Genomic DNA, 26712 nt, shown 5'->3' with positions numbered 1-26712 from the left:
AAGTCTCTGCCTCTTGCCCTGTTGTGGGCACGAGGACACGGGGGTGGAGTGGAGGATGAAGAATGGGCAGCCCACCCAGCCTCAGTGGTGTTCACACATGTCCCCAGTCTCATTCCCGACTTGCTACTTCAAAACAACTGTGTACTCAGCACTGAACTAATCTACCTTTCCAATTAAGTGCATCCAAAAAATGGTTTTGCTAAAGATTTGATCAGAAGGCTGAGAGGCGAGTTCAAGGCCAGTGTGGGCAAGTTAGTGAGACCTTGTCTCAAAATAAACAGTAAGAAAGGCTGGAGATAGGGCTCAGAGGCAGAGTACCCCTGGGCTCAATCCCCAGTGCTGCAAAAACAAGCAAGAAGAAAGAAAAGATTCTGAGAGCTAGGCACAGTGGGTGCGTGCCTGATCCCAGCCACTCAGGAGGCTGAGTAAAGAGGACTGCTGGAGCCCAGGGTAACAGATCAGGACTTCATCTTAAAAAAAGAAAGAATTTTGTTCCAAAATTCCAGAAAACACAGGTCGCAGCCTTACTCTTACCACCAAGTCCACTATGAATGATGGGTTCCAATCAGAGCCCACCCGGCCCCGCTCCACGTGCACACCTTCAGCCCCCTCCACAGGATGGGCTTGTACAGCCTGTACAGCATCTCCTCCACACCCTGCCGCGCCTTCTGACGGTGGAAGTAACTCAGCACCTGCAGGCCAGGACCAGGGAAGGGAGGAAAAAAAGGGTGCTGCTGATTTCAAGAATTCGAAAGGTGACAAGTGACTCTTTTCTTTCTGTGGACCACGTTATCAACTCTGGTATTAATGATGTGCCCACTTCACAGACTTTTAAACAGCAGTGATATATAATTCATTCCATGAAACCCAACCTCTCACAGCACAGGGTTCTGTCTCAGTAACAGCACAGCTCTGCTGTCCTCATACAACCCTCATGACAGGAACACAACTGCCAGGCACCAAACATCCACATCCCAAGGAACCCCACCAATCGACGTGTGAAAGCGTAACTGGATTCTTAAGTTTAGCCAACAATGACCTGAGGACAAAAAGGATGGGACAGATCTCAACCCTGTGTCCACAGTCCATGTGACAAGGACCTCGCTCACCTCCCGCACTCTGGCATGCACTGGAGACCTCCTGGGCAGGTGGATGCCATGGAACATGAAGTCCTGGATGCAGTCACTCTCGATGGCCTGCAACGACCAACACAGGGCCTGGCACTTGGCACATGGACAGCATGCCTCCTGTCCTCATCAGAGAAAACCTTTATTCTAAGTCCCTAATTCTGACAGTGCCTTCAGTTTCCACAAACCAAGGAGAAGGTTCAGCTGCTATCCTGCCTGACAAAGCATGGAGTCTGTGCCACACAGCAGGGCAGGCTTCTACCTACCACTCAAGGCCACTAATGACAGACTGAGGGGCGAGGGCACACAGACCTGGAGTCCCCTACCCTATGACATCGCTGACATGAATGATCTCTGCAAACCTGAGCCTCACAGAACTGAAGAGGAACTACCTCTACAGTGGAGGCCAGGACTCCAAATAGACTGAAATAAGAACTCTCGGGGCTCATGGTGAGAAGGGCTGGGCAGCAGAGGGTGTGGGAACCTCCTCAGCAGACCTCAGGTGAAGCCAAAGAGAAAAGACTGGCAACAGGAGCCCAAGACCTCAGCGGACGGTCTGGTCCATTACCCTGCATTGTGGTCCCTCCACCCATTATTCCAAGGTTTTAAGGGAGGACGAGAGGAGGCTGTGCTATCAACTGGCTTCTTCTTGGCCATCTTAAAAAATATCTCCTTCTCCGGAAGCCACCAATAGGTCTCCACATCACTGAACATGAAACAGGAACCTGTGGGACCTATGATAAAACCTGAGCCACTACACTGCTTGGGAAGCCAGCAACGCTGCAAGGCCTGAACCCAACCAGCCACAGAGCACAGGCACTCCACACCACGAGACGAGTGGCCTAGCCTCCCACAGGCCAGCGCAGACCAGGGCGCCACGTGGGGCTGGGACGCAGCTCAGTGGGAGAGCCCTTGCCTAGCATGCGTGAGGCCCTGGGTTCCAATCTAGTGCCACAAAAAAGGGAAACAACCAAGCAGAAACAGTCTTCAAGAAGTGATTTACAAGGAAACAACATGTTGGTAACTTTTTGGATCCTGACTCAAAAGATTTTAAAAGACACTTTGAGACAAGTAGAAAAATTTAATATGGTTGATTAATTTAAAAACTACCAAGAATTTATTGTTAGTTTTTTAGGTTTTTTAGGCATAAACACACTTTTTAGAGATACACATTGAATTTTGTAGAAATGAAACATCAAATCTGGAATTTGCTTTAAAAACTTAAAGGGAGTGCCAGGCATGTGGCACATGTCTATAATCCCAGTGGCTTGGGAGGCTGAGGCAAGAGGATCGTGACTTCAAAGCCAGCCTCAGCAACTTACTAAGCTCCCAAGCAACTCAGGGAGTCCTTGTCTCTAAATAAAAAATAAGCAAAGGGCTGGGGATGTGGCTCAGTGGTTAAGAGCCCCAAAATAAAACAACAAAAAACTTCAAGGGAGAAAAGAATAGGAAGTAGGGCTGAGAAATGCACATTTTGGAGATAATTTTGTACAAGTCTAGTCAATTCTTTTCTTAAAACACTACTAGAGAAAATGGGGCAGAACACTCTAAAGACAAACACTGTTTCCTGAGAACAAGTTTTATGCAGTAATAAAACAATGCAAAGGAAAAAAAGTACAACAATTCTGGTTCTGCCCCCAAAATTTATTCTAAAACTTTTAAAAGTTGTCTGCAAGGGAATCTAATGGAAACTTATGTTCTAGAAGCAATGTCAATTGACATGTGGCAAGAGAAGCAAGTGTTGGGCATAAGAGTGTGGCCGCAGAGGCTGGGGTTGTGGCTCAGTGGTAGTGCACTTGCTTAGCATGCATGAGGCACTAGGTTCGATCCCCAGCACCACATACAAATAAATAAAATAAAGGTCCATCAACCACTTAAAAATATTTTTTAAAAAAGAGTGTGGCCGCACGCCCATTGGCCATGGCCAGCTCGCCAGAGCAGCAGGATGCTTAGCGCTTCCTCGAGAACCCAGCCTGAGGACAGCATGAGGGAAAACAGACGGCGCTCAATGTTCCACTGCAATTCTGAATTCCATGCCATGTCTGCATAACCCAAGGGTCACAGCTGCTAACGGCTAACATTCTCAAAACAATGCAACAGGAGGAGGTATCTGAGGGTCCTGAAAAGTGCTAAGCACAGAAACAGGACGCAAGCCACCACACAGCTTTATGCTTTGTAGGGGCCACATTAAAAACGGAAAAAAAAAAAAAAAAAACACAGTAAAAGTAAATAATATATTTTGTTTGTTAGTATTATTCTGACAGTATCTTTTATTGTTATTTTTAAAGATGTTTTGTTTATGCATAGTTTGGAATACTTTTATATTTTAATTCATAACATATTCTAACATTATTTTTTATATTAAAATATATTTATTAATGTTTTCTACATCCAAACCACTACCGTTTCAACATAAAATCAATATTTTTAGAAAGGGCTGGTGAGATATTTTGAAATCTGGAGTGTATCTTGCACTTTCAGCACTCCGCGATTAGGACAGGCCACATTCCTGGCCCCAAACCCATGACTAGACACTCCAGGTCTCAAGCTGTGGAACAAGGGGCCAGACCTTGATTCCACTCAAGCTGCACTCCAGCAAGTGACACTAGGCCACAGCTGCCCTTGCATGAAGTGCACCAGCAAGTCACTCACCCATCAAGGTCCTCCAACCTCCCCTTCTTAGCACCAACCAGGGTTAAACATCCCTCCTTGGTGACTCTCAGTAACCAGAGTACAATCAACATCTGATGTAAATACCTCCAATATGTTCCCTGAAGCCTTCTTCCAAGCTCTGAAATAAACTTCTGCAATGTGTACCATCAAATACCTTTTGAAAAAAAAAATGAAAATTTTATTAGTACAAGTTTAAAAAATTATATTATTGGCATATATCATTTCAGGGACCCTCCTACCTCAGGGGAGAGGAGACTTTGCCTAACTAGAGCTCTCAAATCATCTGCAGAGATGTCACCTACCTGAAGCAGAAAGTAGAAAATGGCAAGTCTGGGGAAGGAAGGTGAGTGGTAGACTCCTCTCCTCAGTAGAAGGTACCCCTTTACTGAGAGCTTGACCATTTTCTGAGACCATGAGAACATAAGCCCAGAAACAAGTCTAAGGTCAAAAGTTTAAGTATTAGAAATGTTTATGTGGAATCATTCTGAACTTTCCAGACTATTAATTCCTCACCTATAGGAAGCCTCATGATACCAGAATTGACTTCAGAGTCACAGAAGTTTAGAAACCTATTAGTTCAACCCAACATTCTACAAACGTAGAACACCCGAGATCAGAACCCAAGCCAAACTTGGACCCGACACGGCTGCCTGACACTGGGACACTATATCCAATGCCCACCTAGAAAACATCGTGAGGAGGGACCTGCAACACATGTGGCCCTGTCCCTGACAGCTGCTGGGAAGAGGGTGGTGCTGGTACAGCACCCTCCACCAGGACCTCTGGTGCTTGCTCAGCTACCCCCAGCCCACATTTAACTGGAAGGTGAAGTGGACATTCAAAATATTTTCAGATGTACTAGTGACCTGAGCTTTACTGTGAGTTTTTGTGGCCAAGATCTAACTGGCATCTAATCTGACTATTTAAAGAACTATCACAAGTTAAATCTTAATTTCAACGGTCACTATTGAAAGATTTATGACCTATAGAGGGTAAAAAAAAAATACTACTGAGTGATACAACAATAAATAATAAGTAATGAAAGACACAACTTCTAAGGCTTTCATATATTACATTAACTATTAAAGGTCAGGAAAAATGGAATCTTTCAAAATCAGATTAAGATAGCATAAAATTTTAATTACCTTTAATACTTACTTTTGTAATCCCTGTAACTGGTTTTTAATGGTTCCATGGATCATTTTAATGAAGTTTATATTCCAATTGAAGAGAGAACTAAGAAATCTTCGTCCCTACAAATAAAAAAATGTATAGCATTCAAATTGTATTTAAATAAAAACTTCCAATAATGATTCTACTAAAGCTAGCTGTTTCTAAACAGGAAGTGCAGCTGTAACTTGGATGTATGCGCAGGAATGGAGTCGGGAAGGCTGCAGGTGGTGGCTCTCGTCCGCAGAAGCCTGTGCTACCCTGGAGCTGCAGAGTCTCCTGCCCTGGGATGGAGTAGAGGCTACCCTGAGTGCCTCTGTTCTGGCAGAACCATACAGACCCAAAGCAGGGGTACATAAACATTTCATTCTGGCTCCACTGTGGATAGGAGGTCCAGAATCAAAGAATGAGCCAAGCATGGTGACATAGGCCTGTAATACCAGTGACTCAGGAGACCGAGACAGGAGGATCACAAGTTAGAGGCCAGCCTCAGCAACTTACTGACACACTGTCTGGGGGGAAAAAAAAGAGCTGGGGATGTGGCTCAATGGTGAAGTGTCCCCTGGGTTCAATCTCCAGTACCAAGAAAATAAATAAATTAAATAAAATGCCTAAAATGGAACTGAGTAACAGTTTACTTAAACTGTGATAAATGAAAACACTTGAGCCAGTCTGGGGGCTGACACACCTGCAATCCCAGCAACTCAGGAGGCTGGGGCTGGAAGATCCCAAGTTCAAGGCCAGCCTTAGCAGCTTCGATAGGCCACAGACAACTTAGCAAAATTCTGTCTCAAAATAAAAAATAAAAAGAGCTAGGAATATAGCTCAGTGGTGGAGCACCTGAGGTTCTATTCCCAGTACCAAAAAAAGAAATTAGACTCAGTAGATAAGAGGTTAAGTGTTTGCAAGGTGAGAATTTTCATACATACTGAGCCTGATGACATTAATTATACCGTGTAAGATTAATTTATGTGCATGCTACTAGACTACAGCTGCACTATGAGCTAAGAGTACAAATTTGCACTCTGCGAGACACATCACACTGCCCTTCAACTTACCAGTGACCATACCACAGTCTCTGCTGCTCACCAGCACCACTACAGGCAGCATGGCCTGAAGAAACAGCAGGCTAACTGGAAGGAGGCCAGTAGGGTGGTGTGGCTCAGTGGCAAAGCACTTGCTCAGCATGACAGAGGCCCTCAGTCCAAGCCCCAGTGCACACAAAACCAAACCAAACCAAACCATGTTAAAAACAGCAGTATCCAATAGGAGTAGACAGCATGGAGGGCAGGGCTGCTACAGCTCAGTGACCCAAAGCTCACCTGGCATGTGCAGGCCCCAATCCCCAGAAGAGTTGTGGCTCAAAATGACTGGAAGTGAGCTGACTTAATCAGTGACTGATTAGGAAACAGCATAGGTGTTCTACACTCACAGGAGCACAAAATTTAAAAGGCGATGTGTGTGTGTGTGTGGGGGGGGGGTGCACAACAAACCTAAGCCTATGCCACACACCTGCACACAGGTGTGGGATGAACAGGTACAATTCAACTGCTCACGTGAGTTGATGTAAATAAACAGATTGGCATGACTCCCCATTTTTTGTTTGTTTTTTTTTTTTTGGTACCGAGGATTGAACTCAGGGGCACTGGACCACTGAGCCACATCCCCAGCCTGTTTTGTATTTTATTTAGAGACAGGTTCTCACTGAGTTGCTTAGTGCCTCACCAATGCTGAGGCTGGCTTTGAACTTGTGATCCTCCTGCTTCAGCCTCCTGAGCCACTGGGATTACAGATGTATACCACTATGCCCGGCTGTGACTACCCTTATAACTTCTTTACTCTTCCAAACCTCCTAACAATCCTGGCAATGAGGGTGTAGGATGTGTCTGGAGTCCCTCCAGTAGCAACAGTGTCACACAGCAACCACAGACAACCCAAGCTGAGACCCTCCCTGCACGCTCACTCACGGGCAACTGCACTGGCTGCTTCCCTAGCATGGCCTCATCTGTTCCTCGCAGGGAGGCTGTGACAGGGCTGCTCTGATCCTGGTGAACACTGAGGCCCAGTTATCTGACTAAGGTCCCGGCCCACCAGGCAAACAAACAGGGATGAGGACACACACTCTCAGAGGCTGCACACCCAGCAAACCTGTCATCCCAACAACAGCTGTGGGACCTGGAGCAGGCAACTGTTTCAGAGGAGGAGGATGCCCTGTCACCATCTGTCAGGCTACCAAAAACCCAAACAGGCTATGTCAGAGCAGCTTCGGACACAGCAAGGGCACACAGTCCACACTAAACGCACACCACAGAGCCATTCCAGTTTTTAATTCTCTGGTAGCCACATTAATAAAAGGAAATTGATTTTAATAGTATTTTATATAAAGCAATGTACCCACGGGGCTGGGGATATAGCTCAGTTTGTAGAGTGCTTACCTTGGGTTCAATCCCCAGCACCACAAAAAAAAAAAAAAAAGAAAGAAAAAAAAAAAAGGAAAACAATGTACCCAAAACATTTTTTCATGTAAGTCCTCACATTCACATGCATCTTACATCTAAGGCACATTTCGATTTGCACTGGCCAAGTTCCTGATGCTCAGTTGCCTTGTGTGAGCAGCCTCAGGACAAGTAGGGCAGCAGGCCTCAAGCCTCCCTTGGAATTACTGGATGGGTGAGAAAGGGACATGGAGAACCCTACGAGGACAGTCCTAAGCACATGCTGGTTACGGCGGGAACAAGGCACTGGGTGCAGCTCAGTGGCAGGGAACTAGCCAGAACGCGGGAGGCCTAGGTCCAAGCCCCAGCACTGTGGCAGAAAAAGCATTGGCTGGGAGTATGGATCAGTGCAAGACCGTGAGCTCAGCATGTATGAGGCCATGCATTCATCCCCAAACCCCCAAAGAATCTGGGCAGAAGTCAGACCTCGTCCACAGGAACAAACTTTCTCAGACTCATTCCCCCTGCCCCAGTTTTTGTAGTTGTAGATGAACAGAATGCCTTTATTTTTATTTGCTTATTTTTTTAATGTGGTGCTAAGGATCGAACCTAGTGCCTCACACATTAGGCAAGTGCTCTGCCACTGAGCTACAGCCCCAACCCTCCAAGCCCTACTTTTAACCCTCTTAATTTAAAATGCAATTTATGCCCCCCAGGATTCACAGAGACTCCTGTTATCATCTGACCAAGTGACAAACTAAGCAAGGACTTGTAAAGTATTTGCTTTGACACTGTCCTGCAGGAAACACAACGTGTGGTGCTTATGGAGGTCTCAATGGTTGAGCCTGCTCTCCCTGAGAACCAAGACTACGCAACAGCAGCCACATAAAGTGGGAAGAACATCTACTGGGAGGTAGCCAAAGAGACCAAAGCAGAAAAACCCACTTACCTCTTCTTTCTTGACATAATTAACATTTATGAAACACTCAAGCAGCATATCTTTGATTCCTCTACTTTCCTCCAAATTGTAATCAAAGCAGTATAGAGCTTGATGAACACGCCAGAGCCGACATATGTCTGCACCCTAGGAACAACAAGGGAAAGAAGAATGTTATACTTGTTTTTTGGTTGTTTTAATGAATGATAAGGTCTTATTTCAAAGTATACTTTATGTCACAAATAAGAATTATAGATGAATCATCAAAAAGTAGGAAATAGTGACAAGTGAAAACAAATCTTAAAAATTTGTGAATCCCCCTTGGAGCTCTAAAGAACTTTGTTTATTTTAGCATTAGGGATAGAACCCAGGGGTGCTCTACCACTAAGCCACATCCTCTGCCCTTTTTAGTTTTTGAGACAGGGTCTTGCTAATTTGCTTAGCATCTTGCTAAGTTGCAGAGGCTGGCCTTGAAGCTGTGATTTTCCTGCCTCAGCATCCTGAGTTGCTGGGGTTATAGACATGTGCCACTATGTCCAGCCCTAGAGAACATTTTTGTAAAATAGGCAAAAGCAATCAGAAATCAGTGCTATTCACAAGGATGAGGATGTTGTCCCCTTAGGCCAGTGCAGCAGCTGTTACCCATATCTGCCAACTAAGCTCCTGCAATGTAACAGTGCAACTAGGGAACCAAATTCTTCATTTTTTTACATTAAATTGAAAAACTCTCAAGTGGTCAGTGGCTACTTAAAAATGGAGTATTGATTTAAAAGCTAAGTGGCACAGAAAGTGGATTTCAAAAAGACAAATCAGTGATGGCATAAATTCTCATGAAAAAAAAAAAGGTTTCTCAGTTAATCCCTTGTCCAGCAGGGAAAATGACTGAGCTGAGGTACAGCCGAAAGGCTTTCTATTCTAATACTCACTGCTCTTGGATGGGGTCTAGACACAGAAGCCCAGATATGGTTGGTGGGAACTCAATAGGTACAAGCTTTTAGAAAACCCTCAAAAGCCATCAAGTTAGGCAGAGGTGCATATCTGAAATCCCAGCTACTTGGGAGGCTGAGGCAGGAAGATGGCAAGTTCAAGACTAGCCTGGGCAACTTAGGAAGACCCTGTCTCAAAATTAAATTTTTTATAAAGGGCTAGTCATGCAGCTTAGTGGTAAGAGTAATTGCCTAGTAAGCTTGAGGCCTCAGGTTCCATCCCAAACACCCCAACAAAAGAAAAAACCTCAAGTTCATATCCTATAGAATCCATCCTAAGGAAGGAGATATTAGAAGTGGGTCAGTAAGAACTACCCTTGAGCCAGGCATGGTGGAGGATGCCTGTAATCCCAGCTACTCAGGAGGCTGAAGCAGGAAGATCACATGTTTGAGGCCGGCCTCTGCAACTTAGGAAGATGTTAAGCAACTTTAGTAAAACTCTGTCTCAAAAATGTAGGAAAAAAAAAAGAACTGGGCATGTGGCTCAGTGGTGAAGCACCCCAATCCCCAGTACCAAAAACAAGAACTCTCGTTGGTGTCCTAAAATAACAATGAGTACCTTGGGTGGTGGAATTATGCATGATTTTTATTTCATTTGCCCAATTTGCTAAAATGTACATATGTATTATTATGTGGAGATCCAACTGTTGATTTTCTAGGACAATTATTCATTTTCTAGATTTCTGGACTGGATAGCCAGGATGAAAGCCTGAGAAACAGTCCAAGTGAAGTCGGCTTTCAGAGGCACTGTCTCCCCCTGGGCCCAGCCATGTAAAACAAACTCAACCACCCACAAGCACACCTGGATCTCAAATGCTCCTGACCCACCCGCCCCTTCAGGTGAGGGCTGTGTCTGCCCCTCAGCACTACACACACACAAGCACCTCTCTCTGCAGCCCAGCCCGTCTCTCATTCTCCTGCAAACAGTAGCAGTGGAAGCTAGCCCTCTCTTCTCCCACTCTCTTCCGACCTGAATTGGTATGAGGCAATATAGGTGGACCAGCTGCCTCCCCACTGAAGTCACAAGAGAGAAGCCACACCCCAGAAAACAGAGGAGGAAGCCTGGCTTTCAATCTGCATGGAGCTGCCACACCCACCCTTGACCTCTACACATCTGAGGCGGTGAAGAATCCCTACATGGGGAGGCCTCCTTAGCAGGCCTCTGGCAGCCACACAGCCCCTTTAAGTGAAGTATGCACTAAGAATGCAAACACACTGTTTTAGTCTCCAGACTCCTCCTCAGCAGCATGATAAAGGCAGTCTTCCCCAAGTCCTCCTTGGCAGGCAGGCCCTTCTCCCACCAGGTGACACACAGATCCTGAATGGAGCTCTGGAGTTTTCCTTCAGATTCAGGTAGTGCATATAAAATGCCTAGGACAGAGCACAGTGGTTTCTCCATTAGTGAGCCAATTGTCACCTCAGTTTTAACAGTAAACAGAATTGACTCTCTGTACCAAGAATCATTGTTAAACAAAAAATGTTAACTTAAGTTTAACTTGCCAAAGATTCATGAACATCATTTGTAGAATGTGAATGTTTAATAAAAAACTGATCTACTACTATTATAAAGACAGACACAAACCAGGTGTGGTCATGGTAATTCCAGTGACTCAGGAGGATTAGGCAGGAGGATTCCAAGTTTGAAGTCAGCCTCAGCAACTAAGTAAGATCCTGTCTCAAAATAAAAATGCCTAGGAGTATAATTCAGTGGTAAAGTGCTTCTGGGTTCAATCCACATACCAAAACTAAAAAATGAAATCAAAAAATCTGGAATGGTTATATAAACAGAAAAACTCAATAATATTAACTGTGTTCACACTTATCCATAGATTTCTGAATGCCATTATACAAATGTAAAATTCTGAAATTGACTGGGAACACAGCAATAACTACAAGGTTAGCATTAATCATTTTATCAGTTATTTAAAGTCAGGGGCAGTGGCACAGGCTTGAAATCTCAGCAACCTGGGAGCATAGGCAGAGACATCACAAATTTGAGTTAGGCTAAGCAATTTACCAACACCCTGTATCAAAATAAAAAATAACAGGGGCTGGGGATATAGCTCAGATGGCAGAGTGCAGATGGCAGAGTGCTTGCCTTGTACACACAAGGCCCTGGGTTCGATCCCCAGCACCAAATAAATAAGTAAATAAAAAGAATTAGGGATGTAGCTCAGTGATACATTGTCTTGGGTTTGATCCCCAGTATCAAACAAACAAAAATAAAGTTATCTGGAGACTGCACAAATAAACTGGTACTAAAATTCACGCAGCATTTGGAAACTATTTTTATATTAATTTGGGTTGACTTTTTGAGATACTGTACTTCAAGAATACAGAGTAACACCACATACTAAGGACATACACAAATCTAAGTGATGGCAAGAAAGAGGTCTGACCAGACAATCTGTGACATGAAAACACACTAATCTAGTGACAGATAAGGGTTCTTGGAAATGGTCCTAAAAAAAAAAATCAATCCTGAAGATAACACTGCTTTTAAAATATACTCTATTGTTATATATATCAAAAAAGAACAAAGAAAAAAATGAAAACATTGCTTTTACATATTTTATATGTGTAAAGTAACTTTATGTAAATATTTCACAACTATATTTTTCATTAATCCAGACTAAGGCCTCCTAATAGCTCTTGCCTTATAGTCCAGCTAAAACCTGGTAAGCATCCTGGGAGTCTGCAATATCTCCTCAGATCATGCTCATGGCAGATTTAAAAAATAAAAATTAATGCCACAGGGGCAGGGGTTGTGGCTCACTGGTAGAGCTCTTGCCTGGCATGTGTGAGGCACTGTGTTCAATCCCCGGCACCACATAAAAATAAACAAATAAAATAATAAAAGTTTTATGTCCATCTACAACTAAAAAAATATTTAAAAAAAAAATCAATGCCACAAATCCTTGGTGACAAATGATACTTATCTGACAGTAACACAAGCTGACAAATTTATAATCAGACACTGTCCTTCAAATAAGCTCTTGGTCACTAGTCCAGTGAGTCAAGACTGACATTCTTGACTCGATAACAGCAATTAGCTATTCAAAACTGTTCCTCTTCACCACTGAAACACCTTCACAGAGCCAAGACTGTAAGCTGCTCAGCACTTATAGGACACTCCTTTTCTGAGTGTAAGCTTTGCCATTAAGCCATTTTGCTTCCACAATGCTGAAACAGAAGGCCACTCACACTAGAGGCGCTTACCGTTTAAGATGATAGCACATTCCAAGAGGGCCTCGTAGTTCTCACTCTCATTGATCACTGGCACAGAAGCCAGAATCACAGATGTGATTGCCTGAATTATCTCTATGCTTTTTTTCTATATGAAAAAAAAAAAAAATCAAAGCATGAGTGTATCAAATCAACTTAAAGTTCATGTTTAAAAGAAACTTGAGGGCTAGGGATATAGATCAGTTGTTAAAGTGTTTGCCTTGCATGCTCGAGGCCCTGGGTTCAATCCCAGCACCACAAAATAAATAAATAAGTAAAAGAAACTTGAGGGGCTGTGGTTGTGGCTCAGTGGTACAGGACTTGCCTAGCATGTGTGAGGCACTGGGTTCAATTCTCAGCACTACATCTAAATAAATAAAGAAAATAAAGGTCCCTCAACAACTAAAAAAATATATATTATAAAAAAGAAGAAGAAAAAGAAACTTGATACTAAATTACTAAAAGCAAGCCACTTCTGGCTTATTTTGATGACTGAACTGAAGCAGAGTAAGTCAGCTGTCCTAGGGCTGTGGATGGAATTCAGTGGTAGAGTGCTCACCTGGCACGTGTGAGGCCCTGAGTTTGATACCCAACAGTTGAAAATCCTAAAACAGCAATGGCAAGTGCGAGACAGCAGGCTGGGACGTAGGCAAAACTACAAACAGAACTGACTTCTAGAGTTCTTGGCTTCTAGGCTGGGGATGCCCCCAACAGCAGAGTGCTTGCTTACTATGCACAAGGTCCTGGGCTCAACACCCAGAACCACAGCTGGGCATGGTAGTGCACATGGGTAATCCCAGCAACTCAGGAGGCTGAGTCAGGAGGATTACAAATTCAAAGCCAGTCTCAGCAACTTAGTGAGGCACTTAACAACTCAGTGAGACCCTGTCTCTAAATGAAAATTGGGCTAGGGATATGGCTCAATGTTTGAGTGTCCTTGAGTTCAATCCCCATTCCCCCCGCCCATCAAAAAAAAAAAAAAAAAATCAGTAATGCACAATAAATACTGTATTTTTTTAATACCCCTTCAAAGGAGTAATTTTTTATTTTTAAAAGATAGCGTACCGGGGCTAGGGCTATAGCTCAGTGGTAGCACACTTGCCTGGCATGTGTAAGGCACTGGATTCAATTCTTAGCACTGCATATAAATAAATAAAATAAAGGTCTATCAACAACTAAAAAAAAAATAGAGAACATACCACTTTTGGACCATGATCTGTCTCCATACTATCTTGACACTGGACATCCACTAATTGCCACCCATCCACTGGGCTTTCCAACAACATTTCTGTTAGCAGATTCTTCAATCTTTGCCATAATTCTTCTTTCTGTTTCCTTGATAATTCATCTAGCAACTCATTTAAGCTGAAAGGGTCAGAGGCATCCTTCTGTAAAATAAACACAAAAAATAAAAAGTTAGCTGTATACTCTTCAAAATGTCATCAAAAGAAAAGTTGTTAACTTAGTTACAAAAGCATGGTCACACTGGGGCTGAGGTTGTGGCTCAGTGGTAGAGCGCTTGTCTCACATGCCTGAGGCCCTGGGTTCGATCCTTAGCACCACATACAAATAAATAGATAAATAAAAATTAAAGATATTGTGTCCATCTACAACTAAAAAAAAAAAAAAAAAAAAGCGTAGTCACAGTCTTCAGTCTTCAGAAGCCTAAAAGGAGAAAAGTATAGGTACTATCAATTAGAATGGAGTGAATTCTTCCTCTTGTTCTTTCCTAGGATCTAATCTTTAGAGTTTAAATTTCACCCACTTAGCAAAACCTTCCCCTCAAATGTTCACCAACTCCAGACCTATAATTAGGTCATTAAAGAATGCTAAACAATAACGACCTCATGCAGAATGATTCTACTTTCAGTTTCTGATGTCCAACCTCATGTGGACCCTCAAAATCATCTTCTACTCCTCCTTAGACAGTGATCTCTCCTTTAGCCAATGGGACCCTTTCAGATTTCCCCAACTATCCCCTGGACCCATTTCCTCTCACTCCGGGCAGAAGTCCCCACCTACTCTTGAATAGCGCAAATATACATCATTGTCAAAAAGATACAGAATTGAGGCAGGCACAGATCTATCACTGCAGCGACTTGGGAGGCTGATACAAGAGGACTGGCAAATTCAAGGCTAGTCAAGGCAACTTAGCAAGATCCTGTCTCAAAATAAAAAATTTTTAAAGGGCTAGGCATGTAGCTCAGGGGTAGAGCAGTTATCCAACATGTGTGAGGCTCCAAGTTCAACCCCCAGAACCATGAAAAAAGAAAGAACTACAGAGTCCAGTTAAAGGGACTTACTGCAGCCACTCTGGGACAATCTGAGGACCAATATGGTGACATTGCCTACCAAGTCAGAATCAACAGTGTACTATTACTTATACCAACTTAATAACAAATAATAACAAACCTTACATTAGTAGCAATGGCACGCTGCAGAGTGCAGGTGAACAGTAATGAAACATGCACAACTTTACCACCATTATCACAAAGACTCAGCAAGGTTTTCAAAGGTTGCAGAAATGAGCAGGCAGGAAGTCTGCTGAGAAGCAGGTCATCTGTAGCGCCAACATATCCCCAAAGGCTGCTGATGCTTAAGAAGGGAAAACAGCAGCCCCAGTGCAGACTAATGGACACCAGCAACCCACACTGGACTGATGCATGCTCTGGTTCTGACAGTGCTGCTGAAATGGTGCAGAAACTGGATCTGCTCAGACATCAGACAAACAGAGGGAAGGGTTTTCTCAAGAGCCACAGAGAGGCACTCTTAAACCCTCAGTGCTATGGAAAGAACAGGAAGGTGGAGAGACACCCAAAGAGTATGTCAGCTAAAGAAAACACATGACTCTGGACTGGGCCTGGTTCAGGAAGGACTGCAGAGAAGGACACTACTAAGACAATAGTGGAACTATGAATATGTACTGCACAAAAAGGTATTACTGGAGTGTTAAATTTCAGATTTTGAAGATTCTTTTCTGTGTGTATTTGTGGTGCTGAAGATAGAACCCAGGGCTTCATGTATGCTAGGCAAGGGTTCTTCCACTAAGCTAGCCCCTACACTGTTATTTTATTTTGACAGGGGCTCACAAAGTTACTGAGGCTGGCCTTGAACTTGTGATCCTCTTGCCTCCGCCTCCTTAGCAGCTGGAATTACAGGTGTGCCCCACTGCACCCAGCTTGAGGATCTTAATGTGGTTATAAAATGGAATACTTTAAAAATATATATACTTAAATTTGGGGGTAAGGAGGTCTACAGCTGACTCAGTGTTTTCAAACCATGTGTGAACACAAGGCTGAGGACAGGTGGCAATGCAGCCACTGGGAGGTCTCAGTGTGCTTGGAACCATTCTTGCCACGTCTCTTCAACTTTGCAGTTATTTTAAGAGGAAAGAGAAGGGAGGAAACAGGGGCCTTCCTCCCTCCTGATCCTGTAGGGAAGGGTCAACCTGTGTCCCTGGGCAACATGCTCCCGGCTCCACCTGGGACAAGGCCCCTGCGCAGGAGCTTTGTATTTCTTGTGAGCCTCATCACCTTCACTACTTGTGTGGAGGTGCATCTGAATCTGAACCTCATGAGTTAGGGCCCACCTCACAGCTCCACCAATCGTTCCTACCAAGGTCCACAATACCCAAAGCCACTTTCCAGTCCTCACTAGGCAAGCCCTGGCACCCTACACTAATACCCTCTCCTTACCTATCCCCCTCTGTATGGGTGCTCCAGAGGAAGCGGCCCTTTTCCCACTTACAAGGTTCTATAGGACCTAAACTGGCTACAGTTCCATCTTCACCCTGTGCCTTCCTCCTTCCCAAGTGTACCTTGCCTCTCCATTACTACAAATCTCTAGGGTCCCTTCAGACCTCTGTCAGATGTCACCTCCTAGAGGCCTTCTCTAATCACCAAGCCCTCCTGCCCTTCCCTGCTTTGTAAATTTACATACTTAGCTTCTCTCCTTCTGCAACTGAAATATCAACTCCATTCAGGCAGAACCTCTGCTTTGCATGCACCATAGCTCCAACTCCCAGAGCAGTGCCTGGCACACAGAAGCACTTGACAACTCCGTTGAAGGACTGAATCCCCACCAATCTGGTGGCATACACCTGTAATCATAGCTACTTGGAAGGCTGAGACAGGAGAACCGCCAAGTTTGAGGCCAGCCTGGACCACTTATAAGACCCTGTCTCGAGATAAAAAGTAAAAAACAGGGTTGGGTATGTAGTTCAGTGGTAGAGCATCCCTAGGTTCAATTTGCTGTATCAAAAAAAAAAAAAAATGACTCCTCAGTGCTGTATCCTCCCTGTCAGAGAGTCTCCAAAGAGGACAAAACACAGGGAACAGTCAGTTTTCCATAACACGTTTGGAAATTTATTCCAATGCTATCTATGTGTTAGGGAACTATTTGAGAAAAAATGTGAGAAATTTTATGAGCAAGAAACACCTGGTAAATGCAGAAAAGTGTACCTTGCTCAGTGGAGCCACCAGGATCACGCAAAACACACACCTTGGGTACCTGGCAGCCAAGTCCATCACATCTGCCTCTCCGCATAAGTACCCCATTCACTCACAGGTCCCTCCACTTCACCACCCCATCCCCGGCCACACTGCTTGTCCCTCAGGCTAGCAGTGTCTTTGTTTCTCTCTTCTCTTGTTCTCTTCCCGCACACAGGAGGGGCAGGTATGTCATGCAAGCGTAGGCACCCACTTCCACTTATAAATTCCAATATTTGTTAAGGTAAAATGTCACACTTAGTGTAGTACTTATGTTTCTTAGTGACTTAACATGCATAAAACTGCCATTTTAGCAGGTTCCAGTATTGTGGGGGAGAGGTACCAGGAGCACCCGACCACTGAGCCACATCCCCAGCCCTATTTTGTATTTTATTTAGACAGGGTCTCACTGAATTGCTTAGGGCCTCACTGTTACTGAGGCTGGCTTTTTTTTTTTTTAGTTGTAGATGGATACAATACCTTTATTTATCTTTATGTGGTGCTGACAATTGAACCCAGTGACTCACATTGCTAGGCGAGCACTCTACCGCTGAGGCATAACCCCAGCCCCGAGACTGGCTTTGAACTTGTAATCCTCCTGCCTCAGCCTCCCAAGCTGCTGGGATTATAGGCATGTGCCATACCAACTTTGCAGAATGCAATGATTGTCAGCAACGCACGTGTAAATACATAGCAGAACTAACTGTCCTTGGAGAGGTCACCTCAAATTGACTTATGTCAATACTACCTTTCTTTTTTTGCACTGGGAATTGAACCCATGGGTGCTCTGCCCCTGAGCTACATACCCAACCCTGTTTTTTATTTTTTTCTCAAGACGGGGTCCCACTAAGTTGCTGAGGCTGGCCTTGAACTTGCAATTCTATCTCAGCCTCCCAAGTCTCTGGGATTAAGGAATGTGCCACTGTGCCTGGAAAGTCCTTTCTTTAGTTCTTATCAGATTAAATATGGGAAATTGTCCTTGTTACACAAAATGGTATTTCAACACTGAATTTGATGAAACCAAGCAACACATAACCTTACATATACCACTTTTATTTTTTTAACTATGAGCTACACAGGTACTTATTGTTAATAAAGCCGATTAATTATAAACTAAAACTAACACTTCATTAGTATGAGGCATAATTCAGAAGTCCACTGAGATGCCACTGGCTGCTAAGCAACACTGCACATGCTCATAGCAACAGGGGCCACTGGAGGAAAGGCACCTTGGAACACCTGTCATCAGGAAGCCACTGATGTGCTCCCAAGAGCCACTTTTACCTTTTGATTTAAATTGATGTTAACATGTATCATCAGTTCAGCTAACTGTGGTTTTAGGAACATTGGGGTATGCTGTTTGCAACAACAGTCTTTTGGACTTTAAATACACGTGTTGCACTCCTAATACAAAACACACAAACGTCTATTGCCAAAGCCAAGAGGGCCTCCCCTTCCCTTCCACTCCTTACACCTGCACTCTGGCCCTGCAGAACCTCTCCAGGTTCAAACTGCCTTCTCCAGTCCTAAGGGATCCCTCCGTTCGACTGATCCTCTAACTGGTTAACTTCTGTTTATCTTCTATACTTAGCTCAGCCTTTTGAATCTAAAAAATTTGCTATCTTATTTAAAATAGTGGTTGTTTCCTAAGGATGATATAAATGTATCTCATTTAGGGACATAATAATTTTGGAACTTTATATTAACCCTTAACATCACAATAAAGCCAAACCACTTACGTCAAGTTGAACAAACTGCAAAAACTCTCCAACCAGCTCCTTAGACACTGCTTGTACAAACGTCTCACGCTTTTCCATGACGGATGAAACTGTTCAAATGGCATTTGTTTTGTAACCCTAATGGAAAATAAAAGCATACCAGAACTTACATTTGCAAATGTATCTTTTCCAACAAGATTTAATTTGGTATTAAATTCCTGTACCACCTACGGTAGATAGTTTCTAAGAATACAAAATGCATAATAATCTGAAAAATGTTTTCTTCTCTGAGGATATTATCAACATAATATCAATAATGTCATTATCAGTTGTTAATGAAGTTATCAACTAAGGAAAGAACAAATTCAAATGGCCCAAAGAAGCTCACCTCCTATCCCTTTCAGGGTTGAGAAGCCAGCTCAGGTAGATCTGAGTTAACTCAACAGCAGAACAGGTTGGTCCCCAATGATGAATTCTGAAGATTCTTCCTTTCTAAAGGGTCATTTTCCCAACAGGAGGATCCTACCTACAGTCTCTTATTATTCAGCATGAGCTTGTTATTCCAAGTGAGGACCAGGTGGCTCTGGGGACACCTGGAAACTTGTTTAGATGTGCATTAGGCATGCCCAACCTCAGCGCCCTCCTCCCTGCCCCTGTGGATTAGAGCTCAGAGGGACTCCCTGCACCCTCCTTCCTGCATATGGTTCCCCAATCAATCCTATTTACATTTACACCACTGCTAGCCACGCCCTACTCTAAATATGTCACCTAAAGATGAAGTAACAGCAAATGATGGAACATATTTGCAACAGAACCCCTCACTTTAGGAATGACAGGAAGATCAGTAAAGGAGGAGAGAATGGGAAAAGGAGGAGGGAAGGGAAAGGGGGAAAATGGGGATGTAAATCAAATTGCTTGTATGTATTGTTTTGTCAAAATGAACCTAAATACTATGTACAATTATAATGCTCTAATAAGAAAGCCATAAAAATTTAAAACATAACTTGCATTGCTATAAATAGTGCAATATGAAAATTACTTGTGATACTTTTGAGAATAGGAAGTCATCTTAACATAATCCTAGTTTTTAATTTCATCTTTTTTTTTTTTTTTTTAGTTTGTAGTTGAACACAATATCTTTATTTGTTTATTTTTATGTGGTGCTGGAGATTGAACCCAGGGCCTCGCCCATGCTAGGTGAGCACTCTACCGCTGAGCCACAACCCTGCCTTAGGTTTTAATTTCTAAAGTGAACAAACAAAAGTAGAATACAACCTCAGTCTGATGAGTCCCCACATATGTAAACCTACATACAGCTATCTAATCCCTCAACTCAAGTGGTTGAATGATGGGCAAAAACTCCTACAGACCAAGAAACTGAAGAGGGAACAGAGACTGGCCAGCAACAAGCTTGAAGAATAATAATGGTTAGCACCAATTCACCGCTTTAGAAAACTAAACAATCCAATAAGATACAGTAAGCACATGGAGTCACATGCCCCAGACAGGCAGATCTGAGACCCTCCCCTTTGACCTGATTCTTGTCACTTTTTCCAGTTCCAGGGCAGGGTCCTATTTGAGTCAGACCCAGATCCAGAGCTGGGTCCTTGCTAGGTCAGTCCCAGGTTCAGGGACAGATCTTCCCTAGATCATCCCAGGTCCAGAGTCCTGTCTGGATCAGTTCAGTATCCTACCTGAGTGAGTCCTGGGTCTAGTGTAGGGACTCTCTGGTCAGTCCTGGCTTCAAGGCTGGAGTCCTGCCTGATTCAGCAAGCCCAGGGTCTTTGGTCAGTCCGAGGTCCAATGTTGGGATCCTATATGGCTCAGCCCTAGGACTAGAGTAGAGTATCTCTAGTCAGTCCCCTTGTCCAGAGCTGGGGTCCTGCCTAAGTCAGTCTTGGGCCCAGGCTGGGGTACCTCTAGTTGGTCCCCAGTCCAGGGCTGGGGTCCTGAGTCAGTCCTGGTTCCAGGGTGGGGTTTCTCTGGTCAGTCCTGGGTCCAGGGGTAGTATCTCATCTGAGTCAGTCCTGGGTCCAGGGCTGGGATACCTCTAGTCAGTCCCCAGTCCAGGGCTGGGCCTGTCTGAGTCAGTCCTGGGTCTAGGGTGAGGCTTCTCTGGTTAGTCCTCTGTCGAGGGCTAGGATCCTGTCCGAGACAGTCTCCTGTCCAGGGTTGGGGTGCTATCTGAGTCAGTCCTGAGTCCAGGGTGGGATTTCTCTGGTCAGTCCTGGGTCCAGGGCTGGGGTCCTTCCGAGTCAGTCCTGAATACAGGGTGGGTATTCTCTGGTCAGTCCTGGGTCCAGGGCTGGGGTCCCGTCGGAGTCAGCCCCCGGTCCTGGGCTGGGTGCCGTCTGGTCAGGCTCAGGTCCAGGGCCGGTTCCGCTTCCCGGTGTGGTCGGGGTCTCCGCGGCTACTCGCCCGCGGCCCGTCCGCCCCCGCACCCCAAGTGCCAATCGCGGCCCCGGGCAGAGGGCTGAGGCAACCCGCCCGCGTGGCGCTGCTTGCTCGCCCGCCCGCCTGGGACCGGGCCGTGGACCCACTCGGCTACTCGCCCGGTGCTCACCTCGCGCCAGACCCGCCGATTCCCGCGCTCGGACCAGATTTAAACACACCCGCCGGCGCCCTAGCGCGCCCGCCCTCCTGCGCGTCATCTAAGGGTGCTCTCGCGAGAGCTGCGGCGGAGACCTGTGGTACCACCCACACTTCCGCGCGCGCAGGCTCTCTGGCCCCGCCTCCTGGGCGTGGCCTCGGGCCGCCGAGCTCGGGCCGGGTCTCGAGGCCATAGGGCGCACCCGGCCGGCCTCCGCGGCCTGTGCGTGCGCTGACGTCACCGCGCTGGTACGTGTCCTGCCGTCTCCTCGTCGGAGGACGTGGAGGAGGCGGATGGGGGCAAGAAGAAGGGAAGGAAGAGGAGGAGGAAAAGCGGGATGTAGGAGAAGGGAGGAGGAGTTAGAGAAGAGAAGGGGCAGGAAGGGAAGAAAGGAGTTGAGGAGGGGCGGGAAGTGGAGGGGGGAGGGGCGGGAAGAGGCCTGGGAGGTTGGGGAGGGGAGGAGTTGGAGAGGAGAGGGGCCGGAAGTGGAGGGGGGAGGGGCGGGAAGAGGCCTGGGAGGATGGGGAGGGGAGGAGTTGGAGAGGAGAGGGGCCGGGATGGGCGGGAAGAGGGGTGGGAGGATGGGGAGGGGAGGAGTTGGAGAGGAGAGGGGCCGGAAGTGGAGGGGGGAGGGGCGGGAAGAGGCCTGGGAGGTTGGGGAGGGGAGGAGTTGGAGAGGAGAGGGGCCGGAAGTGGAGGGGGGAGGGGCGGGAAGAGGCCTGGGAGGATGGGGAGGGGAGGAGTTGGAGAGGAGAGGGGCGGGAAGTGGAGGGGGGAGGGGCGGGAAGAGGCCTGGGAGGTTGGGGAGGGGAGGAGTTGGAGAGGAGAGGGGCGGGAAGAGGAGGGGGGAGGGGCGGGAAGAGGCCTGGGAGGATGGGGAGGGGAGGAGTTGGAGAGGAGAGGGGCCGGGAGGGGCGGGAAGAGGGGTGGGAGGATGGGGAGGGGAGGAGTTGGAGAGGAGAGGGGCCGGGAGGGGCGGGAAGAGGGGTGGGAGGATGGGGAGGGGAGGAGTTGGAGAGGAGAGGGGCGGGAAGTGGAGGGGGGAGGGGCGGGAAGAGGCCTGGGAGGATGGGGAGGGGAGGAGTTGGAGAGGAGAGGGGCGGGAAGAGGGGTGGGAGGATGGGGAGGGGAGGAGTTGAGACGGGGAGGGGCGGGAAGAGGGGTGGGAGGATGGGGAGGGGAGGAGTTGGAGAGGAGAGGGGCCGGGAGGGGCGGGAAGAGGGGTGGGAGGATGGGGAGGGGAGGAGCTGGAGAGGAGAGGGGCCGGGAGGGGCGGGAAGAGGGGTGGGAGGATGGGGAGGGGAGGAGTTGGAGAGGAGAGGGGCGGGAAGTGGAGGGGGGAGGGGCGGGAAGAGGCCTGGGAGGATGGGGAGGGGAGGAGTTGGAGAGGAGAGGGGCCGGAAGAGGAAGGAGGGAGGGGCGGGAAGAGGCCTGGGAGGATGGGGAGGGGAGGAGTTGGAGAGGAGAGGGGCCGGAAGAGGAAGGAGGGAGGGGCGGGAAGAGGCCTGGGAGGATGGGGAGGGGAGGAGTTGGAGAGGAGAGGGGCCGGAAGAGGAAGGAGGGAGGGGCGGGAAGAGGGGTGGGAGGATGGGGAGGGGAGGAGTTGGAGAGAAGAGGGGCGGGAAGTGGAGGGGGGAGGGGCGGGAAGAGGCCTGGGAGGATGGGGAGGGGAGGAGTTGGAGAGGAGAGGGGCCGGAAGAGGAAGGAGGGAGGGGAGGGAAGAGGCCTGGGAGGATGGGGAGGGGAGGAGTTGAGACGGGGAGGGGCGGGAAGAGGGGTGGGAGGATGGGGAGGGGAGGAGTTGAGACGAGGAGAGGGGCAGGGAGAGGGAGGAAAAGGTAGGAGGAAGAACCTGAGAGAAAGGGAGGATGAAAAGGAAGAGGATGAGTGAGGAGGGGAGGAAGGGGAAATTATGGCTGAGCAAGTGCAAGGGGGACCCACAGGTGCGTTAGGAACCCATACCCCCAAGAGGCTCTATGATGTCTGTCAGTTCTTTGCACAATATTTTACTTAAATAACATCTTTCTGCCTGTCGTTGATTCCTTTTATTTAGTTTTTGTCAGCTAAAAACTTGATCGGTTTTTCCAACTTTTGTTTAAAGCAGAGCCTTAGAAACCACTGGACTTCCCAGATGTTTTACCCAGACACTTGGGGTCATTCCCTTTTCCTGTTTCTAGGAAATTTACCAAAAACCACTACCCAGGTACATTTGTGATGTCTGTTGCTCTTCGTTTGAAGGCATATTTGCCAATACAGTTTTTTAAAGTTAAAAACTCACTACTGGGTATAAATGTTTTTGTCAGACCTTGTACAACTACAGATTGAAATCACTAAATTTATAGGATATGTTCTAAATAACCCACTTGTTGAATGCAGACCTCACTGTCAAGCCAGTCAGCCAAATTACAGTTAACCCTGTCCAAAAAAAGATCTAGAAGAATATGAACCATTGAAAAATAGCACACTGCTATGGATTTTTAGGGTTTGGCTGTGGTGCACCCCTCCCTGCAAAAAAAAAAAAAAAAAAAAACCTGTGGCCATGCAGGAATGCTCAAAGGTGAAATGATTAGATTATGAGAGCTGTAACCTGATCAGTGGGTTAATCCAAGTGATAGAGTAATCATTTGAATGGCCTAACCTGGTGTTAACTAAGGCAGGTGGGCTTGGCTAGAGGAAGTAGGTCTCTAGGGGATGTGCCTTGGGGATTATATATCTTGTTCCTCTGCTTCCTTGTTGCCTGTCCTAAGCTGCTTTCCTTCCCCACACCCTTCTGCCATGATGTTCTGTCTCACCTTGGGCCCAGAGCTGTGGAGTTGGCTGACCATAGACTGAACCTCTGAAACCATTAGCCCAGATAAACTTCTCCCTCTAAATTGTTTTTGTTAGGTATTTTGGTCACAGAGAGCAAAGCTGACTGTTATGTTTGGATGTGAGGTATCCCCCAAAAGTTCACATGTGAGACAGTGCAAGAACAAAGTTGAGAGGAGAAATGATTGGTTGAAAGAGTCTTAACCCAATCAGTGACTTAATCCTCTGATAGGGATTAACTGAGTGGTAACTGAAGTAGTAGGGTGTGGCTGGAGGAGGTGGGAATTGGGGTGTGGCTTGGCGTGTATATTTGTGTCTGGCCAATGGAGTCTCTCTCTGCTTTTTGATCATCATGTGAGATGATTCCCTCTGCCACACTCTTCTACCATGATGTTCGGCCTCACCTAGAACACTGAGGAATGGATCTGGCCTTTTATGAACGAAGATCTCAGAAATTGTAAGCCCCCAAGTAAACCTTTCCTCCTTTACAGTTGTTCTGGTTGGGTCCTTTAGTCACAGCAGCGAAAAAGCTGACTAAAACACTAACACAGGTTTGAGTGTGTCCCCTGTAGGAATCTGTGTTGCAATGTGACATTGTTGGGAAGAGGCCTATGAAAGGTGACCAGGCCTGGAGGGCACCTCCCTACTGGGCAGGATAAGGTACCCTTACAAGAGGTCATCAGGGAGTCTGCCCCTTTGCCATTTTGCTCTCTGTCATGTGAGGAGAAGTATCCTCTTGCAAGTGGGACCCTTACCAGACAGGGAGCCTGCTGGTGCCTTGAGCTTGCACTTCTCAGTCCCAGAAGGGGAAGAAATAAATTTTAGTTTTTCGTAAATCACTCAGTCTCAGCTTGGTGTGGTGGTGCACTTCTGTAATCCAAATTACTTGGGAGGCTGAAGAGGGAGGATCACAAGTTTGAAGCCAGCCAGCTTCAACCACTTAAGCCCTGTCTCAAAATAAAAAGGATCGGGGATATAGCTCAGTGGCAGAGCACCAGTGAGGTCCATCCCCAATGCTTCCCCCCATTTTATTTTAATAATGGACAAATTACAGAGTCAGGAATTGTATTGTAGCACAAAACACTAAGACAAGATGGTGCATCTTTTCAGATCCCCCTCCCTCCTGTTGGTGGAGGGGAGCCTGCCGCCCAGTAGACCACAGCCCCCATTTGCTGTAGTGACAGGCGAGTGCAGCCACTGCTGCAGCATGGGTCAGCGCCTCAGGCAGGGCCTGTCTTCCCAGGTTTTCTGCTTCCTTCCCAGGAAGTAGAGAGGGAGCCCCAGAAGCCAGCCTGCCCCCTCCAGAGCATGTCCTCCCAGCCCACCTCCTCTCCTGCTCCACCTTCCTGCTTCTGCACTCCTCCCCAGCTCCTAAAGCCTCACACCACGTGCACTGCAAGCAGCCACCTGCCTTACCTGCCCTGTGAGGACAGCCCACTCCTGGGCCACACTTTCTCATGCCCTAAGTGTCTGGGCAGGCCTTTGTTTTCGGCACTGGAGCCTAAAGGTCTTGATGAGACTGAAGTGGAACTGCCACCAGAGGAGCCAGTCCTGCCCAGAGAAACAATGTGAGCAAAATGCAGCTGGGTATTATGTAACTCAATACATCAAAAATATCACTTAAACAAGTAGTATAAAATGATGGGTGGACTACTAGGAAGTTGATGTAGCAAGGCATGGCCAGCCAGAGGAGAGAAGGAGACCCCAGGTGTGCCACACTGGGGATTTGAATCACAGCGGGGAGTGGGCAGGGATGGGGCAGCTGCCTGAGCAAGTGACCACAGTGTGCAAGACCTTTGCAGCAACAGGGGCTGTGTCTGGGGCTGCTCCTGCCACACGCCTGCCTCAGCCAGAGAAAGGCTTTGTGAGAGTCACCATGTTCCAGCAGACTCCAGACAGGAGGTGTTGGCCCTGAGTCCACACAACCACAGGCACACAAATGTTTACAGCAGCTTTATTCATATTGCCCAAACTTGGAAGCTACCAGGAGACCTTTCAGTGAGTGAATGTCATTCAGCACTAAAAAGAAATGGGCTAATAAGCTAGGGAAAGACAGAGGAAATGTAAATGCGCATTGGTAGGTCACAGAATCCAGTCTGGAAGCATGCATACCATCTGACAGCAAAGCCCAGTGTGGCCAGGGGCGGAGGACAAGAACAGGGGAGCACAGAGGATCCTAGTACAGTGGTGCTGCTCGGCACCTGCCTCCCAGGCTGCCCAATGCAAGCATGGCCTCTGATGGGATGTGTCGATGTAGGTGCTGGCTTCTTCAGCCAGAAGATCTTCTCGCAGCAGATGCTGGCTATGGAGGCTGTGCGTGTGTGGGAGCAGGATGCATGTGATCTCTGCTCCTTGTCCTCAGTTTTGCCAAGAGCTGAGAACTGCTCCAAAATTACATTTGACATTGTTTATACTTACACGTGAGAAATCCTGCCCCCAACAAGGAGAGATGTGGATGATTACTAAATCCACACAGATTACAAAAGCTGACCAGGATCAAGTCACAACAAAGGCTCCAGCTTCCCTACCAACTGGCCTTGTCAGGCCAGCCCTGAG

General features: G+C 46.7%; 1 protein-coding gene across 1 annotated transcript in view; it reads right to left on the bottom strand.

The window, feature by feature from the left end:
• The window catches only part of Ncapg2 (non-SMC condensin II complex subunit G2), a 58915-nt gene extending 37185 nt beyond the window's left edge, over positions 1 to 21730 (bottom strand). The window contains exons 1-11 of the mRNA XM_026380006.2: positions 21322 to 21730; positions 20453 to 20593; positions 18780 to 18896; positions 13753 to 13941; positions 12548 to 12662; positions 10545 to 10699; positions 8355 to 8489; positions 4959 to 5053; positions 3885 to 3954; positions 1110 to 1196; positions 600 to 692 (exon numbers count right to left, since the gene is read on the bottom strand). Of these exons, the coding sequence (XP_026235791.1) occupies positions 600 to 692; positions 1110 to 1196; positions 3885 to 3954; positions 4959 to 5053; positions 8355 to 8489; positions 10545 to 10699; positions 12548 to 12662; positions 13753 to 13941; positions 18780 to 18857 (1017 nt within the window). The 5' untranslated portion in view covers positions 18858 to 18896; positions 20453 to 20593; positions 21322 to 21730. The remainder of the gene's footprint in view (positions 1 to 599; positions 693 to 1109; positions 1197 to 3884; positions 3955 to 4958; positions 5054 to 8354; positions 8490 to 10544; positions 10700 to 12547; positions 12663 to 13752; positions 13942 to 18779; positions 18897 to 20452; positions 20594 to 21321) is intronic.
• Between the last annotated feature and the right edge of the window lie 4982 nt (positions 21731 to 26712).

The sequence above is a fragment of the Urocitellus parryii genome, chromosome 3, assembly GCF_045843805.1.
Source record: "Urocitellus parryii isolate mUroPar1 chromosome 3, mUroPar1.hap1, whole genome shotgun sequence".
NCBI lineage: Eukaryota > Metazoa > Chordata > Mammalia > Rodentia > Sciuridae > Urocitellus > Urocitellus parryii.
The sequence above is the reverse complement of the archived record's forward strand: the minus strand, read 5'-3'. Positions and strand labels throughout refer to the sequence as shown.